The sequence below is a fragment of the Sciurus carolinensis genome, chromosome 2, assembly GCF_902686445.1.
Source record: "Sciurus carolinensis chromosome 2, mSciCar1.2, whole genome shotgun sequence".
Lineage (NCBI taxonomy): Eukaryota > Metazoa > Chordata > Mammalia > Rodentia > Sciuridae > Sciurus > Sciurus carolinensis.
The window spans coordinates 11278461-11297372 of NC_062214.1; the positions used below are offsets into that span (position 1 = coordinate 11278461).

The 18912-nt window shown below is 56.5% G+C and overlaps 1 protein-coding gene across 2 annotated transcripts in view; it reads left to right on the forward strand.

Annotated features, from left to right (window-relative positions):
* Window positions 1-18520, forward strand: part of Kcnb1 (potassium voltage-gated channel subfamily B member 1) — an 85926-nt gene extending 67406 nt beyond the window's left edge. For both annotated transcript variants that reach the window (XM_047538571.1, XM_047538573.1), the window contains one exon: window positions 12556-18520. In XM_047538571.1, coding sequence (XP_047394527.1) covers window positions 12556-14562 — 2007 coding nt within the window. In that variant the 3' untranslated portion in view covers window positions 14563-18520. The remainder of the gene's footprint in view (window positions 1-12555) is intronic.
* The last annotated feature ends 392 nt before the right edge of the window (window positions 18521-18912 follow it).

Sequence of the window (18912 nt, forward strand, 5' to 3'; positions counted from 1 at the left end):
TAAACATTGCATTTGGGTAGTCCTGATCGGGCCATAGCTTTTGAGCCCCTGCATCTACCCGTCCATCCATCCATCCATCCACACATCCCTCCATCCATCCATCCATCCATCCATCCACCCACTCATCCATCCAACCTTCCATCCATCCATCCATCCATCTACCCAGCCATCCAACCTTCCATCCATCCATCCATCCACCCAGCCATCCACCCATCCATCCAACCTTCCATCCACCCACCCATCCATCCTTCCATCCACCCATTCATCTGGCCAACCAATCAGCCATTCGTGGATCCATTCATTCATTTTTAAATGGACCTATATTTGTTAAGTGCCAATCCACACCGGGCTCTGTGCTGGGGGGCGAGGAGCCAGTCGATCCAGCTGGCCTGGGAGTGAAGGACATGCTGCAGATTTTGACACATCAAAGTCGGGGAGATGCTGCAGCAGGAGCAAGTGACTGAGAGGGAGGTCGTTTGAATCAGGTGGTCAGGGACAGCCTGTCTGCAGAGAGAATTGAGGATTAAGAAGGAGCTGTCATAGAAAATTCTGGTAGGAGAACATTCCAGGCAGAGAAAGAGCACGTGCCAAGGTCCTGAGGCAGGAGTGAGCTCTGCACGTGGAGTGGCAGACAGATGGCCAGTGTGACTGGAGGGGCTGCCTGTGTGGAAGACGGCAGAGAAGACGAGACCTGAGAAGCCATCACAGGCTAGGTCAGCAGGGTTGTGTGCGCCTCCGTGTAGGTGTGGATTTTATGTGGAGCCACGGGAGGGCTTTAAGAAGAATGGCAAGACTTAGTTTGTACCTTAAAAAGATGGCGCTGGCGGGGCCGTGGGAGGGCTGAGTCCCACCTCGGGGAGCTCCCACTTCAGTCTGGAGGAAGTCGGTAAGGCTTTTCTCAGGAGGTGACATTTCCACTGAGTCCTAAAATAAGAAGAAAGCAAACCGTGTGGGGGTGTGGGGGCGGGGGAGGTGGGGAAGGTGCTTTCCAGGCTCAGGCCCAGTAAACCAGAAGGTGCTGAGGCCTCGCTGAGTCCCTCTCCTGACAGGAAATGCAAGGAAATCGGTGGAAGCGGGGAGGGAGGGTGCAGGGGGAGTGGGCGAAGGCGGTGGGGACTGGCGGTTCTGTGGAATGGGGCAGTTTTCAGCAGCTGCTTCCAAGGCCCTTGCTGGGTGACTCTGAGCACCTGGTTTCTTGCTGCCTCAGTGTTATGACCAGTCAAATGGGCTGGCAGGCCCTGGTGTGAGTCATATTCCACACACTGGGGTATTGCTGTACTAAGCACCTCTCATTGCACCGATTAGGATCCAGGCCCAGCTGCTACAGCAGAGAGAGAGCCAGAGACAAGTGAATCTCTCTCACCAGTCCAGGTGTGAATAGTCCAAAACTGATGTGGGGGCTCTGTAAGGTTGTCCCAGTCCCACGTCCATCCTGCCTGTCTGCTCAGCATTTCCCAGAGTATGGCTTTCAGCTCCACGGCTCTTAATGGCTGCGTTAGCTCCAGCCATCGCATTGTCATCCCTGGCAGCAGAATAGAAAAAGCTAGAGAGAGAAGGCAACCTGCTGTCATTTAAAGAAATTTCTGGAAGACCACACAACACTTTCACTTCCATCTTATTGGCCAGATCCAAAGACATGGCTTCAATCTAGCTGCAGGGGATGCTGGGAAATGCAATCTTTGCATCAGGGAGCCACGTTAATGGGCTAAACGTCAGGATTCCATTCATGTGCAGGAGCAGGGAATGGATCCTTGCTGTCCAGCATGCCCAGCTTCCCCACGGTGGTCCCAGGCCTGTGGACCGCCACCCCTGGGTCTCAAGAATGGTGCCTGGGAGGAGGCAGGGGAACTCCGAGCTCCTGCCGTTCTTCTTGTCCCTTTTCTGGGCCATCAGGGCAGTTAGTCTCTGTACCTGGACATGTCAGCTCCCTCCGACGGTCCGACCAGGATCTGGAGTTTTGCTGCCCTGTGTGGTTTCAGGGTGGACAGCTGAGGTATCTGAGGGACCGTCCAGGAAATAGGAGTGACTATCCCTGCCCAGGGCAGGTCCTCAGTGGGGCACAGCGGGGAGGCCAGAGGGACATGGCGGTCCACGCAGCAGGGATGGAGGCTGGGTGTTCCACGCCGAGCCTCTGCCCCCACCTCCCCCCACTCACCCCAGTCCAGACACACCGCCACCCGGGTTCCTACCTCAGGGCCTTTGCACGGCTGTTGCTTAGGCCAGGATGCTGGGCAGAGCCTCACCTCGCTGCACTCTGACGTGGCGACCCGGGGGGCTGAGCGTCCTGGTGAGCCCCAGAAGTCGAGGCTCAGAAAGGCTAAGAAACTTGTCCACGAACTCAGCTGGAACGTGGGGAGCTGGGGTTGACACACAGGTGAAAGGAGAATAAACAGAGCGAACCGCAGTCCGGGGCCCTGCCGCGGTCCCAGCGCCTGCCTCCCGCCAGGTCCAGCCCGTCGCTCATCATCAAAGGGAGTGGACAGAAACTCTTGTTCCCAAGGGGCTCTTCCTGGTCATTTTGACCCCCTTTTGTGAGAGCGGGGTGGTGGCCTCGGTGCCCACCTCGGGCACTGGAGTCCTGGTACCCACAGTGAGGCCTCGGGGCCGCCGTCCAGGCTGGTCCCAGACCTCCGTCCCTGGCCGGCCTCTCAGTCAGTCACTGGTCCTCTCCTGAGAGGACGAGTCGGGTGGACACCAGGGGACAGATGGAGTCTGACCCGACCGCAGGAGCTCCTCGGTGCTCTGGAACCCGCTGCGGCTCGCGCAGAGCCACCCGGACTCGCGGCTGCGGTTGGTGTCGCGGCTGCTCTGGGGTGCCCAGGCCTCTGCCTGGCGCCCCCTCCTGCGGGCACGGCTCGGGGCACAGGGACCGAGCAGCCCTGCAGGACGCCCAGCCCCTGAGCACCAGGGAGAAGAGGGCGCAGGTCACATGGGCCACGCGGGAGGGCCAGCACTGGGGTGCCGCTGCAGACAGGATGCAGGCCCCGCCGTCCCCCGCCAGCGACAGAGCAGCCGAGGACCCGGTGCTGAGTCACGGGCTCGGCCTCAGTGAAACTCATTAGAAAGTTAGAAACAGCAGCAAATTTTTCTGCAGCCCGAGGTATCACATGTGTGCGCACCCGCGCTGGGGTCCCAGCCTGCTGCTGAGAAATGTCCGATGGGTTCCAAAGCACGGGCTGCGTCCCCGAGAGGGAGCAGGGTGCAGATCACAGATCTCCCTGTCAGCAGGGCAAGAATGTGTGTCACCTCTGGGCTCAGGCACGAAGTCCATGCTGGTCCTTCCCCTATCGAGATGGGAGGGCCACTAGATCCCTGAGCCACCGCTTGGAAAGGAGCCGCACTGGAGGCCCAACCAGACACTCGGCGCATATTGCATGAGAAAGACCAGAGACGAGAATACACTTGCCCGAGGATGGCCAGCCAGAATCGGGAAATGGGTCTCCTGACGACTCACCTGCCTGTTTCTTCTCACATGAATCTCCTGAGACTCGTCTGCTACAGGAGAAAGAGCCACCCATGAGCCACCCAGATGCCTCTTTCCTGGTATATGTTGGGCATTAACCAGCAAATCTGGCTCTCGTCAGGCTGGCCACTCACAGGCCAGCACGCTGACGTTAGCCAGAGGCAGAGTCTCTCCTGAGCACATAGTAAACGTCCCTGAGCGAGCCCAGCCACCTTGGCCAAGCTTCCAGGAACTAGCACCCGGCCCCGACCTGCCAGGCTGGGGAGGCGAGATCACTGGTCTGTGGCGCAGCAGAGGGTGTGGACGTGTCCTCGCCTGACCCTCCCCAGCTCCTCATTTTTATTCAATCCCCACTCTCTCTGCAGCAGGGATGGGTCCCTGCCATTCATGGCTGTTGACACTGCCCCTCCCTGGCTGCTCACCCCTCGGCAAACACAGGGACTCAGCAGCCACCCAGGCAGGAAAGGAGCCTCCTCACCTGCCCTCTGCAGGGAACAGGGTGGAGCCCTCCTCCTCCCTGCCAGGATTGTTCCCAGGTGGGCAGGAGGCGGTGACATCACCAGCTCCCCCAAATTCTTGCCTTTGGCAAAGCTCACAGGAACTCGGGTGGGCTGTTAGAGAGGATGCCCCACCCAGGGCCCGTTGGGAAATCAGTCACCCCAGAGAGAGGGTTCAATGGAGCAGAAATGAAAGATCATAACCCAGCCAGGCGCAGTGGCGCACCCCTGCGATCCCAGCGACTCGGGAGGCTGAGGTAGGAGGATCACAAGTTCAAAGCCAGCCTCAGCAACTTAGCAAAACACAGCCTCAAAATAAACACTCAAAAGGGCGGGGATGGAGCTCAGTGGTTGAGCACCCGGGGTTCAATCCCCAGCACCGAAACACAAAACAAGAAACCATACCGCAGACCCTGGGATGCTAGGGTAAGAAAGATGTTTAAAAAGAAAAATAAAAAGCAAAAGCAAGGGCCTCGGAGTCTAAAAGATGCAGGTGTGAGCTCTTCCACGTTTTTTCCCTGGACCTTTGTCCTCTAAGCCTCAGTTTACCTGATTATAAAATGGGACCACCTGTGGGCTTGTCGTCAGGATGAAATGGGATCCTTTGTTCCATTAATGTTTCCTGAGCATCTGCTGCAGGTGCTGACGATTCTAGGTTTGGAAGCGTCAGGCTCACCCCTGCCCTCCAGGTGCTTAGTCTGTGGCGGTGGACATGCGGTGGGCATAGCAGGACTGAGGGCGGGACCTGAGAGCCCAAGACTGGTATCCGACATGGTCAGGAAGGCCGGGCAGGCTTCACTGCGGAGGTGGGACTCAGGAGGAAGGAAGGAAGAGCTCCCCAGGCAGCCAGAGGGCCTGGACACAGGCTCTAAGCCAGGGAGGGTCGTTGGGACCACATGGGCCAAAGGCAGGCCGGCTGTCCAGTGAGCGGGAAAGGGGCTGGGACCGGGTTAGTCCAGCTGGAACCATCTGGAACCCCAGAGGGCTGCTCTGCTCAGCCTACGAGAAGGAGACAGGGAAGGGCCTGATCATTTCTGCTCCTCGTCCTCGGGGAGCTCAGTCACGTGACCACAGGGCGCTGCGAGGGAAGCTGGGAAATGCAGTCTTTGCTCTGGTAGCCCGTGTCCCCCCGACAGGGGAAGAGGGGGGATAGGCTCGGGGTCTCCAGAGGTCTTTGCCACCTTGGGCCCAAGCGGCTCTGGGGAGACCAGGAAGAAGCCTGTTTGCAGTGGTCCCGGCGGGAGTGGCTGGTGGCTGGGGGCAGGGCAGCCCGGGGGGCAAGTGAGGAGGACACGTCAGGTGTGGGGATGTTTGTGACCAGGCTGGGCCACAGGTTGGATGTGGGGGCGCAGGGAGGGATGGGGTGTGGCAAGATGACCCGCGCTCTTGGCTTGTGCCATCTGTCGGGGAAGTTCTTCCCATGTGGCCGCAGGTCAAGGGTCACCACCTTCACTACTGCTTCAGCCGCCCAGGGTCCCTGCCTGCAGAGACCCGCCCCGGGCCGCTGCTCCGTAGCGCTGACCCCTGGTCGCCCCTGGGAATGCAGGTCAGCTGCAGAGGGCTGCCGATTTTTCCAAGGGGAATCCAAACATCTGGATCTTATGTGAAATCTCCCAATTTTGAAACTAGGGCAGTAAGTAAAAATAAATTTCTCAGCCCCGTGGGTCATAACGGCGGGGTGCCCCCGCAGTGACCACTCCCTCCTTCCGCCTCTGGCCATCCAAAGCCAGCCGCCCTGGATTCCTGTCCCTGTGGATCTACCAGGGGCCCCGCGGGCTCCAGACTCCAATATCCACCCCCACCATGGGCCCCCACGCGTAGGGGAGAGGACAGAGCCCCCCGCCCGCCCCCAATCCCCCTAATCGGATCTGCACCAGTGACCCTTCTAATTAAAACTCCCCACGGTAATCCCCCTTTAAAGCTGGGGAAGCGGAAGCACCATAAAAGGACAGAAAGTCTTGATGGTCCTGAAACCGCTTCCTCCCTCCTTGGGAAGTTCTCGGGGAGGCCTCCTGGCCTGAGATCTTGTCCCCAGTTCACTGCTCACGAGCTGTGTGCCCCTAAAAAGCCACTCGGTGCTCTCGCCTCCGCGTCCTTCATTTCCTTGTTGGTTCACCTATCAACTGTTTTGGAGTATCCACTCTGTGCCCCATGGGGACACAAGCAGGTCCAGCCAGGCCAGGCCAGCCTTGTGATGGGGGGTGCATGAGCAGACGCACCCCGATCTGAGGATCAGAGAGAGTGCTCTGGGGCTGCGGCTTCTGAGCACCCAAAATCAGCCAGGAGGGTGCTGGGTGGGGAAGGCTCGCCAGGCAGAGGAACAGCGTGAGCCCTCTGGAGGTGAGTGACCGCAGGGGGGCAGCTTGGGGCAGTAAGTGGCTTTGCCAAGATTCAGTGTGGACTCTGCCGTAGGAGGTGGGGGAGTGATCTGGAGAGAGAAGGAAGGTCGTCTTGACAGAACGTCCAAAGCTCTTTCCATGCCTCATCAGAGGGCCCCGCCTTCCTGGCCTCCTCTCTCCCCTGTCCCCCTCACTAGACACCCGCCGCCACACTGACTTTCTTATGTTGCTTGATATGCCAAGCTCATTCCCACCCCAGGGCCTTTGCATGTGCTGTGCCTGCTGCCTGGAATGACACATTCTCCTTCTCATCCTTCAGTCTCAGCAACCATGCACTCCTAGGAGAAGCTGCCCTGACCACCCAGCCTCATGTGGACACCCCTGGTGCTTCTCTCCTGGAGCCCCTGGTTTGTTTCTCTTGGTGACATGCACAGGTACCACTATCTGACATCACCCTGCTACAGGACTGACATTTTTCCTTCTGCCTCGCGACCTACCAGCTCCAAGAAAGCTATCTTTCCTGTTAATGCTGCGATCCCAGCCACTGGCACAGCACTTAGTACATGCTCAGTGAATATGTGCTAACAGAGAGGAAGAAACTGGACTCTGTCCAGCCTGGGCAGCCACGGCCAGCTTTACAGCAGACCTGCGGCTGCTCAGATGTGTGGCCCCGCGATGGGCTTGTGGGGATCCAAAGCAGCAGGGTGCTTTTTTTTTTTTTTTTTTTTTTTTTTTTTTTCGGTACTGGGGATCGAACTCAGGGCCTTGTGCTTAGAAGGCAAGCACTCTACCAGCTGAGCTATCTCCCCAGGCCCTGCAGGGTGCTTTTCATCATTCCGTTGAGGTGCGTTTTACATTCCACACGATTCACCGTTTCCAGTGTACGACTCAGTGACTTTTCATTAATGTACCGAGCTGTGTGACGTCCTCCTACGTCAGCTTCAGGACATTTTCATTATCCAGGAAATCCCTCTTGTCCGTTAGCCGCTAATCCCTGACCCACCCTGGCAGCCACCAACCTCCTGGCTTCGCCTCATCAGGACACCTCATCTAAATGGAACCAGGTGACGGTGGCCCCTCCTGGCTGGCTTCTGCCTCCTAGTTAAAGCTTCCGTCCACCCATCTCCTGGATGCCTTTGTCCCCTGTCAGTCAGTCGGCGGACGCCGGGCTGCTCTGGCTCTGTGACGTCTCAGCTTGTGCGTCTCAGCTTTTGCCAGGGCTCCTGGGTTCCTGCACCTCTTGATGCCATGGCCAGAGTGACCGTGGGCACGTCCCTCCCTTCTCTGCCTTCTCTGCTTGAGTCTCCCCTCCTGACCCAGTGGGGAAGCAGGCAGTGGCCATAACAGAGCAGTGTGGCTTCCAAGCTCAACCCCAAGCCCAAGCCCAGCCCACAGTTGGGACGGGGAGGGCCAGGCCCCCGCGGCCCTGAACTCCGTGCTGAGATCTCCCAGCTGCCGACTCCCCTCCCAGACCACCGAAGCCCCCTTTCCTGCTGGTACAACAGATGGGCTCACAGGGAGTTTGGGGACAGCCACCAGGTCCCTGGTGCTCTGGCCTGTGTTCCCTAGGTGCCCAGAGTTCTGCCCAAACCCAGCTGGGCTCCGATCCCAGGAAAGCAGCAGCCCCGTCAGGGCCTGAGCCGCGGCCAGGAGGACTCCTGGTGGAGGCTGCCCCCTGCTCCATCCCAGGCACTGTCCTGCGTTTAAGAACTGCCAGAGGATACCTTCTGCCTTAGCCGGGTGCCAGGGGCCCACAGACCTTCTAGAAGCAACCGGTCTGGGTCGGGGTGGGGTTGACAATAACCTGAGTCACAAATTAATGACACTGCACGTTACCAGGTGACCTTCTTCCCACTTAAGGGATAAGGAAATGGAGGCTCAGAGAGGGGAAGGGACTTGTCCAAGACCTCATGGCTGCAAAATAAAAGCCTGGGGACTCAAACCAAGTCCCAAACCAGCATAGGACTCAACGTAAGGCTGTGGAGTCCCAGAAACAGGAGTCACCGAGGTGCGAGCTGTTCTGAGGGCTTGTGAACTGACTGGGTCCTCGCAGCAATGGTGTGGTGATCTCCCATTTTACAGGTGGGGAAACTGAGGCACAGAGGGCTTAACTCACATTTGGAAGCTCCTGGGCAGGAAATGTGGCTGAGACTCCAAGGGCCTCAGGGGGTCAGGGAGAGGAGGACATTCTGTTGCCCGGAGGGCTAGGCAGGGGAGCCCAGAGGTGGGCCTGGGGCCCTGACCCCCCACCCACCCCCAGCTGCAGGCACCCCGGGGCCCGGGCCTCCCCTCCTCCTTCCTCCCTCGGCATCTTGGCTGAGAGAGGGAGAGGGAGGCACTTTCTCAGGTTCCTGCCTGCCTTAGAATAACAGGCCCCAAGATGGGACAATAGCTGGGTGCATAATTCATGCATCTGTCACAGAACATCAATTATGTGGGCCTTCCCTGGAGTTAGCTGGGGGTTAGAAACTGGAGCAGGCTTCCCCTGCCAGCCTCTGAGGGAAACAGGACCTCCCGCGCCTTAAAGGGACACACTCCCGGGAATCCGCTCTTCCAGGCAGGCGCCCCTGTCCCGGGAGGCAGAGCCAGCAGCAGCCACAGCAGGGTGCAGCCGGAGTTCCACTGGCTGCCCGCAGGGCCAGACCCACTGTGTGCCCAGCCCTGTGCGAGCCGCCACTGGCACGTCCCAGGGTTCCTGGGCTCAGCACCACCGGCTTTTCAGGCTGGATGCTCCCTGCTCCAAGGGCGGTTCTGAGCACTGTAGGACGTCGCACACCTCCCCCATGTCAGCAGCACCCTGCCCCCCGTTGTGACAACCGAAAAGTTTCAGCAGAAATTGCCAAGTGGCCCGTGGGGTCAACATCATGCGGAGCTGAGAATCACGGGAATGCAGGCAAGGAGCCTTCGGATGCTGAAGGTCACTCAGCCAATAAAGGCCCAGCTGGGCCTCCAGTCCAGGGCCCGCTTGCCTGTCCTTTACTCAGGGGTTCCAAAGAGTGTGCCACCAAACATTTGTTCCAGGGATCACTTATTCATTATGATGGATAGTTAGTGCGTGTATCAATAGCACGAAAAATCAGCAGTTTTGCATATTATTTGCATATTGGGCTAAAATACAGTGTAGAAACTCGATGGGGGTTTTGTTTTGCTTTGCTATTTCCCTTCACCATTAAGGAAAGAGTGGCCCATGGAACAGAAGAACGCATGCAGTAAGATATCGAGACCATGCTGATCTGTTCAAGGCACGTATGTGGAAAACTATGCAGAAAAGCAAAGGGAGAAGAAGAAAACTGTACAGCCATTACCTCTGGGGCTGGGGGGAACCAACAAAGTATCCGTGTCACTGCTACCTGCTCCATTCCTCAGCTTGGCGGTGGGTTCACAAGCGTTCATTTGATTACAGCTCATAAATTATACGGAAAGCGGGTCTGTATATATCAAAGATTTCATTTGGCTAAGCGATGACAAGTTTTCTCTCTTTCAATGGATACACATCAGGACCCTAAGACTCAGAAACTCGTTGTTTTAGAAACTGGACGGGTTGGACGTCACTGTAGCACAAGGGAGCAGAGGTCAGTGGGGGCTGAGGTGGGGACACTCCGCTGGCCCTCCACATCTGAGCCAGCTGGTTGGGGCAGGCGGCCAAGCTCCCAAGGCCAAGCGAGGCCTTAGTAAATGGTCAATAAGCCTCGCAGGTTGAAGGCTGACGCCTGGCCCTGGCCTTCCCACGCACTCTGGGAACTTGTGCGCCTGTCAGGGGTCACCCCAGGCTAGGCTCTGGGGTGCCGAGGAGAATCTCAGAACCAACCCGAGTCCCCAGGGCTCAAGATGCTGGGCAGCCGTGGGACACACCTGCCTCAATGGGATCCCCAGGGATGGCAAAACAATGTGGGGACCCGAGGACCAAGCGACTGTCCCTGCCTGGGGAAAGCAGGGCACCCCCAGCAGGGCAGGACCCCATCTGGGTGTTAGTGGCGGAATTCATCGACGGAGAGCAAGAGGCTCAGACTCGCGGACTCAACCCACAGAGGTGAGCGGCAGGGCCTGGGCACCCGTGGCGGGGGAGGCCAGGGAAAGGGGGTGGAGGCGACAGGAAGCCACACGTCCTGCCTGAATCATCACGGGACCAGAAGCCTCTCGCTCACCCATGCCACGCGGGGGTTTACTTACAGGGTCCAGCAGGCCCCTCAGAACAAGGGCAGGAAGCAAAGGCCAGCGGGGCCCTTGGAGGGGGGCGGTGGGGCTGAGGGGGTGCGGAGGCTGAGATGCAGCCCAGGATGCCTGTGGCCTGCCTCGGACACGGCCGCATGCGCCACTCACAAGTGGACACCTTCATTCACACGGCATGTGTGGTTATGACTATCCCACTTTGCAGCTGAGAAAACTGCAGCTTTTCGAGGTTAAGTAACTGGCTCAGAGGTAAGGAAGTGGCAGAGCGGGGCTGCCCAGTGCCCGCGCTCCTAACTGCCGCCGCCCACTCTCCAGTGATGCTCCGGTCCCTCCAGCCCTCCTCTGCCTCTTGCCTTCATTCTCTGGCTTCTCTCGAAGAAGGTTTGGCTTTCTCTGACTTTTTGTGCCCTCTCTGACTCCTGCAGCTGGGGACACACTTGTTTGGGGCTTGGGTTTACCATGATGCTGGATCCGTTCTAGACTCTTGCTCGCCATCCTGTCCAAGGGGTCACCCTCCCGTCACTCACATGCCTCCTGCATCCTGAGCACAGATTCTCAAAGACGGGTTGGCTGAGCCCGGGGTACCGACTGGCTCAACCTGGATCTTCTACCACCCCGGGCTGATCATCAACGGGCAGGATCAAGCAGTACAAGCATAGCAACAGGGCCCATCCCTTCCGCCAAGCAAGGGAGGGTAAACCTCCAAAAAGAAGGCAGGGGGGCATGTCCAGGAAATGTGTTTAGGGTTTAGATCTTGCCCAAGGAGTCCCGGAGACTCATTCAGCAAGAAACAATGTGACTGGATTTGTATTTTTGACAAAAGACCCCTGCAGAGCAATTTATCATATCGGCCCATGGCCTAGATTCCATTTTCATTCCAACAACACTTTTCGTTCTTTCTTTCTTTCTTTTTTTTTTTTTTGTTGGGGGGTGGGTGTGACCAGAGATTGAACCCAGAACCCAGGGGTACTCTACCACTGAGCCACATCCCCAGCCCTTTTTTATTTTTTATTTTGAGACAAGGTTTTGCTAAGTTGCTGAGGCTGACCTTGAACTTGCAATCCTCCTGCCTCAGCCTCCTGAGCCACTGGGATTACAGGTGTGGGCCACCGTGCCAGTCCAAGCCCTATTCTTGTGCAGGGGATTCAGTGGCAGTTAAGACAAAGTCCTTCATTCCAGAAGTTCATAGTTCCACCCAAGAGTTAATAATGAGCATCCAGGGTGTCTGTGCTCCTTGGAAATCACCTGCAAAATCTCGTGTTTGAGCATCTTTCTAGCAAAGGGTTCTCCACTGTCATCTGAATTTTTTTTTTTAATTTCCTTTAGTTGTACAGGCACACGATGCCTTTATTTTGTTCATTTATTTTTCTGTGGTGCTGAGGGGGCACCCAGTGCCTCACACATGCTAGGCAAGTGCTCCACCACTGACCACAGTCGGGCCTTGTCTGACTTTTAACCCAGCCTTGAAACTCACACTTGGGGTCAGACCGACCTGGGTTAAAATTCTGTCTGCCACTTTCTAGTTTCCCCATCTGGTCAATGGAACAAATATTATTTAATCGAGTTGCTGTAAGAATGGGGACAGTATCATGAGGCAAGTGCCTGGCACACACACTCACAAAGGGGCAACTCCCAGTATCCTTGGCGCCAGACTGTGTGAGCAGCACCCACCCCAGCATCTCATGAACCACCTGTGTAGCTCAGGAGCCAGGTTCTGACCACCGCCTATTTATAAATAAAGTTTTATGGAAACGCAGCTACGCCCATTCATCTCTGTGTTGTCCGAGCTGCTCTCATGCTCCAGAGTCCAGCGGTTGCCAGAGAGGAGGCATGGGCTTCAAAGCCACCGCATGTGCCCTCCCACCCGCCACAGAAAGAGGAGGCCCGCGCAGCTGTGCCGATCGACCAGGGTCGTTTCGGTTTTCTGGGTCTCCACTTGCACATCTGCAGGAGAAGTGGGTTTGAGTAAGTTCTCTTTCGGGCTCAAGACTCGGTCATGAAGGGACAAGCGGGAGGGAAAGGCAGGGCCCGCGGCGTCACCGTGACCGTCCCGGGTGCTAACCAGATCCTCCCCTTCTCCTCGCAGATCCTGGCCATCATTTCCATCATGTTCATCGTCCTGTCCACCATCGCCCTGTCCCTCAACACGCTGCCCGAGTTGCAGAGCCTGGACGAGTTCGGCCAGAGCACGGACAACCCGCAGCTGGCCCACGTGGAGGCCGTGTGCATCGCGTGGTTCACCATGGAGTACCTGCTCCGCTTCCTGTCCTCGCCCAAGAAGTGGAAGTTCTTCAAGGGCCCGCTCAACGCCATCGACCTGCTGGCCATCCTGCCGTACTACGTCACCATCTTCCTCACCGAGTCCAACAAGAGCGTGCTGCAGTTCCAGAACGTGCGCCGCGTGGTCCAGATCTTCCGCATCATGCGCATCCTCCGCATCCTGAAGCTGGCGCGCCACTCCACCGGCCTGCAGTCCCTGGGCTTCACCCTGCGCAGGAGCTACAATGAGCTGGGCCTGCTCATCCTCTTCCTCGCCATGGGCATCATGATCTTCTCCAGCCTCGTCTTCTTTGCCGAGAAGGACGAGGACGACACCAAGTTCAAAAGCATCCCGGCCTCTTTCTGGTGGGCCACCATCACCATGACGACCGTCGGGTACGGAGACATCTACCCCAAGACTCTCCTGGGGAAGATCGTGGGGGGACTTTGCTGCATCGCGGGGGTCCTGGTAATTGCTCTTCCCATCCCCATCATCGTTAATAACTTCTCCGAGTTCTACAAGGAGCAGAAGAGGCAGGAGAAGGCGATCAAGCGAAGGGAGGCTCTGGAGAGGGCCAAGAGGAATGGCAGCATCGTCTCCATGAACATGAAGGATGCTTTTGCCCGGAGCATTGAGATGATGGACATCGTGGTTGAGAAAAATGGAGATAATGTGGGTAAGAAGGATAAAATACAAGATAACCACTTGTCTCCCAACAAGTGGAAATGGACCAAGAGGACACTGTCCGAAACCAGCTCGAGTAAGTCCTTTGAAACCAAGGAGCAGGGATCCCCTGAGAAGGCCAGATCATCTTCTAGTCCTCAGCACCTGAATGTCCAGCAGTTGGAGGACATGTACAACAAGATGGCCAAGACCCAGTCCCAACCCATTCTCACTACCAAGGAGTCAGCAACACAGAGCAAACCAAAGGAAGAACTTGAAATGGAGAGTATCCCCAGTCCCGTCGCCCCTCTGCCCACACGCACAGAGGGGGTCATTGACATGCGCAGTATGTCCAGCATCGACAGCTTCATCAGCTGTGCCACAGACTTCCCGGAAGCCACCAGATTCTCCCACAGCCCTCTGGCATCACTCCCCACCAAGACTGGGGGCGGCATGGCTCCAGAGGTGGGCTGGCGGGGAGCTCTGGGGACCAGCGGTGGTCGGCTCGGGGAGGCCAATCCCACCCCCGAGGCCAGCCTGCCCTCCAGTTTCTTCATCGAGAGCCCCAAGAGTTCCATGAAGACCGGCAACCCCCTGAAGCTCCGGGCACTCAAAGTCAACTTCCTGGAGGGCGATCCCAGTCCCTTGCTCCCCGTTCTGGGGACGTACCACGACCCTCTTAGGAACAGAGGGGGCGCCGCGGCCGCCGTCGCTGGACTGGAGTGCGCCACCCTCTTGGACCAGCCTGTGCTGAGTCCGGAGTCCTCGGTCTATACCACAGCCAGTGGTCGGACGCCCCCCAGGTCGCCCGAGAAACCCACAGCAATAGCGTTCAACTTCGAGGCGGGCGTCCACCAGTACATCGACGCGGACACCGACGATGAGGGGCAGCTGCTGTACAGCGTGGACTCCAGCCCCCCCAGGAGCCTCCCCGGGGGCTCCAGTCCCAAGCTCAGCGCGGGCACCAGGCCGGAGAAGAACCACTTTGAGAGCTCCCCGCGGCCCGCCTCCCCAAAGTTCCTCCGGCAGAACTGCGTCTACTCGACGGCGGAAGCGTTGACTGGAAGAGGCCCCGGCAGCCAGAAGTGCAAGCTGGAGAACCACGTCTCCCCCGTGCGTGCCTTGCCCGGGGGAGGCGCCCAGGGCAGCAGCAAGGATCAGAGCATCTGACCTCCCGCGGGGAGGGAGAGCGCAGGCCAGGCCAGGGGAGGGCTGCTGGGCTCCCTGCCACCCAGCTCTCCCATGTGGACCCTGAAGCGGAAAGTCTGCAAAGCCCCGGGGATCCGGAGAAGGTTCCTGGGACCCGGAGAGCCATGACGGGTCCAGCAGCATGAGATCGGCCAAGCCCTGGGGGGCAGCGACTCCCTGCAACAACCCTGCTGCCCTCTGCGGAGCTGACAAGAGCAGAGCTCACAGCGCCCATCGCGACCCACCCACCTGCTCCCCACTCTGCCCATCCCCCCAGCTTCTGCGGGAGGAGAAGCTGGAACCAGTGGCTGGGTCGGAAGGGTGGGCTGGCCAGCTTGGTATGGGGGGCGCGGCCACCTCCAGGCACACCTGCCCGTCACCTCCTGGGTGGACCCCACTGTTGGAAGACCACTGAGGGAGTTTGTATCCTGGGGAAATCTCAGCACCCCAAGCAGAGGTCCCAGCGCAAAACCCTCACTCAGAAGACCTCACTGACCAGTATTCCCAGAACCCGAGATTTTATTTTGAGATGTCGTCAGGGTGAGCGGCACCATGCTCGATTTCACTTGCCCCCAGCCATCTGGGAGGGGTTCCAAAGGGCGCTCGGCCAACCTCGGCAGAACTCAGCATGGGTTTAGGGTGATAGAGGAAAATGCTTTCTGTGCTCGCTAGTGTAGCCTCGAAAGATATGCAAGTGTCAAATATGCAAAAGAAATAGCTACTCAAAGAGACCGTGAGCTACTGAAGAACAGCATCGAAATCCGGTTTCTTTTTTTTTTTTTTTTTTACCTGCAAGGGGAAGAACGCCCTCCTTGAAAGGCCCCGTCCAAACAGACTTCTGAATACTTCCTGCTCCAGCGGGGAGATCACCTACTATGATAGAAAGTTCTTTTTGTTTCCTGTTATATTCAAGCTAAAAAAAAAAAAAAATGTTAATAAAAAGCACTTTATGTTTTTCAAAAATAGTTCTACCAGGGACAGTGTCCACATCTTGCACTTTAAACAAGCACTATTTCCCGGGGGCTGCTTATTGACCCTGTGGTTGGGTTCTGGCCACGGTGGGTCCCGCTGTCTGCCGTTTCGGGGTCTGTGGCTCCTTCTCGGCCCCTCTGGAGCCTCCCCACACCCCTCGTGGGTCTGGAGGGCCTGGGCCCTCTGGCAGGGCCTCTCCCGAACTCACGTGTACAGGAGACGTGCGCATCTCAGAAGGTCGCAGCGACGGTTGGGCTTCGGGTGTCCCCTCTGCTCTTTCTTGTCAACAGCCTTCGGTGTGTGTCCCGTGTCTGTCCTGAAGCTCAGCTCTGCTTCCTGCAGCCGCCCATGCAGACAGTACAGACTAAAGCAATAAGTATCCGTGTGCATCCTGAGCAGTTCTGGGCTATTTCTTGGTGTTGGTCTTCTTGTCCTAGCTTGATGACCTGGCATTGTCTCTGCCTGCTCTTAGTCCAACAGCGCCGTGCTGTTGGCTGTCCCTCGGTGCAGTGACCTTGGGTGGGACCACCGGTTAACACTGAGCTATGGTGTCGTCCACCTGTCGGTAACGATGCCATGTTCCCGGTCTGCCTGTGCGTAGCACGATAGAGCAATGTCGTTCTCTTAATGTGATGTTGGTGGGTGACGTCCCAGCTCCAGAAGTGCGGTTCTGCCTGTCCTCGGTGACAGGCGTGTGTCTTCCTGGTGGCTCACCTGTCCTTCATACAATCCGTTGCTGGTCTGTCCACTGGTCCAATGGCACCATCCACCTGTCAGTACACAAATATCACAGGGTTGTTCTGCCTGCTATCCATTCAGTGGCATGAGGTTGGCCACCTGTCATGGATATGGTTCCTAGGGTCATTCTACCACTCTTCAAAATGCCTGTTCTCTGCTGTATAGGAACCCAGCTCATACCACTCTCAGCACCTCCAGGGATTGTGGATCCTCCCAAGAGGGCACAGTCCTGTTATCTACTGATTTAACAAGGAAAACAAGAACTCAACTCTTCCTAGGGATCTACGGAGTATTTGCACAGCAAATGCAAAGGTCCTGGGGCAGGAGAGCATGAGTTTGTCCCCTGCCGATCAGTGCATCAGAGGCAGGAAGCAGCAGTGCTTCCAAAGTCCTTCACTGAGTGCGTGTTGGGGGCTGGGGCCTGTTGAGGAACGACTGTGGGACAGTTCTCGCCGACGTCTTTGTGTCTCTATCTTGTTTCCATCACCGTTTCTGTCCACCATCAGCACAAATGTGAAAATTCAGGGAAAACAATCAAATGCTTTTTGATAAAAGTAAATAGTTGTGATTTCCGATTCAGATATTTTTAGAGCTGATGCTATCTGTAAAAAATCAATACTACTACTAATAATATAGTCTATTTTACATATCAGGAAAGTGAACATGTTTAAATATAGCCATATCGAGCGAGAAGGAACTCACCACCCCTTCTTCAGACCAAGGCATTTCATGCTGGTTGAAGCAATGAGGAGTGTACAGATTGGAAACCATCCTTCCTTCCTTCCTTCCTTTTTTTTTTTTTTAACTAATAACCAATTGGTGCAACTCTCCTTGTAACCAAAGGCCCTTGCTGCCTTGCGTCTCGCTGGACCTGGCCTGCCCTCCCTCGTGTGTTCTGTCTGACCTTAAAGTAGCATTTTATCGAGTCACTTTTGAAGGACGAATTCAGAAGTATCATGAAGAACCTGCCTTTTCAGGCTTCATCGCCAGAGTCCTATAGAGTTCTTATAGAAACAGAACCACTGAAATCAGCATATACTATGCTTAGAGAGTATTCCATTTCAGTTTGGGTTTGCCCCGCCTTGACGTCGTGAGTGTGTGCTGTGGGAATACCGCTTTGCCCCCGTGCTCAACTCAAGGTAGAGTCTCGTGACATTCCCCAGCCCTCCCACCCCGCTGCCAAAAAGGACACACCCAGATTCTTCACACGCCTGCGCCACCCTGAACCAGTGTCCACGTGTGTCCATGCACTGGGAAATCTACCCAAGGGTCCCCGCGGGGAAGCTGACCTGGACAGACGGCCTTGTAGAGAGGAGGAGAGCCGTGGTTCGGAGCCGCTGCAGATGACCTGGGTAGCCCATGGCCACCCTCCTGAGCCCAGCGGAGCAGCGGAGGCAGGTGGACCCAGGCGGAGCTGACTGGCGGCTGGCGGCACGCACACTCCTGGTCCCTGTGGCAAATGCAGTGAAACTCACTGTGAACCCAGCTGAACTCCGCCATCATCAGAAAGGGCTGGGGACCGGGCCGCTGTGCGTTCCAGTCACACAGGGAGGGTCTGGCCGTCGGGGAGAGGAGGACAGGCCGCGGAGCAGCTGCTCATTCGCCTTTTTATCTTGGGGTAACAGAGAACAACAGGTCCCTGGTGCTGTAGGTTTCTCAGTGCCTTCTTTAGGAATTCTATCTTAAGCACACCTTCGAGGGGAAAGAGGAAAGAGGAGCCCCTTTTCCAGGAAATATCGGGGATCACGAGGGGAGAAGAAGGGAAAGCGACAGAATCCCGAGGAGGCCTGTCCTCCCGACCACTCCGCCGGCCCCGCAGTGGCTGGTGACACAAACTCCTCCCCACCTCCCCACTGTCGCCCCGCGTTGGTCCCCGCAGCCCCGTCTCGGCCTCCCTCCCTATAAGATCGGCTTTTTTAAGGGAGACTCAACAGTATTTTCTTCTGTCACACTGTGACGTGTTGTTGATATTTGTGACTATTGTATATTTCCGTCTTGCTCCAGTCGCGTCTGGAATGTCTAGTCCATGAACAAGCAACGTTTCAAATTCACCACGGACAAGGGTCTCTCAAGCCAGGTCCCCCCACCCTCTCCCTCTCCCCGTCTCTCTCTGTCTCTCTCCTTTCCTTGTTTCTCTGCCAACTACTCTCAAGTAACATGACCCCAGGTTTTTCCAGCCTCAAGGCTAGTAACTGAGTCAGAGGCAGCCACAGCAAAAAGTCCTTCACCTTTCCAGACTTAATTTTTTTTTTTTTTTTTTTTTTGTAACCGCAATGTTGGCAGAAGAAAGAAGGGGCTCCCCTGAGTCCCCAGGAGGACCGTGGAAAGCTTCCGGCCCCAACTGGGTGTTTCCTCACTTACCACCGCTCATGTGACAGTCTCCTAATGCTTTCCTGTCACCCAGCCAGGAGGACCCAAAACCCCCTGGCCACACCCAGAAATAAGAGTTACCTCTGTGCACCTCTGCCATTCTCCTGGATCTAGAAGCATCTGATGTGTGACTACATCGCAGAATGTCCATGCATCTCAGAATAGTCTATTTTTCTGTTCAGATAATATATATATATATATATATATATATATATATATATGTATTTTTAGCAAATTTATAATAGGGCAATT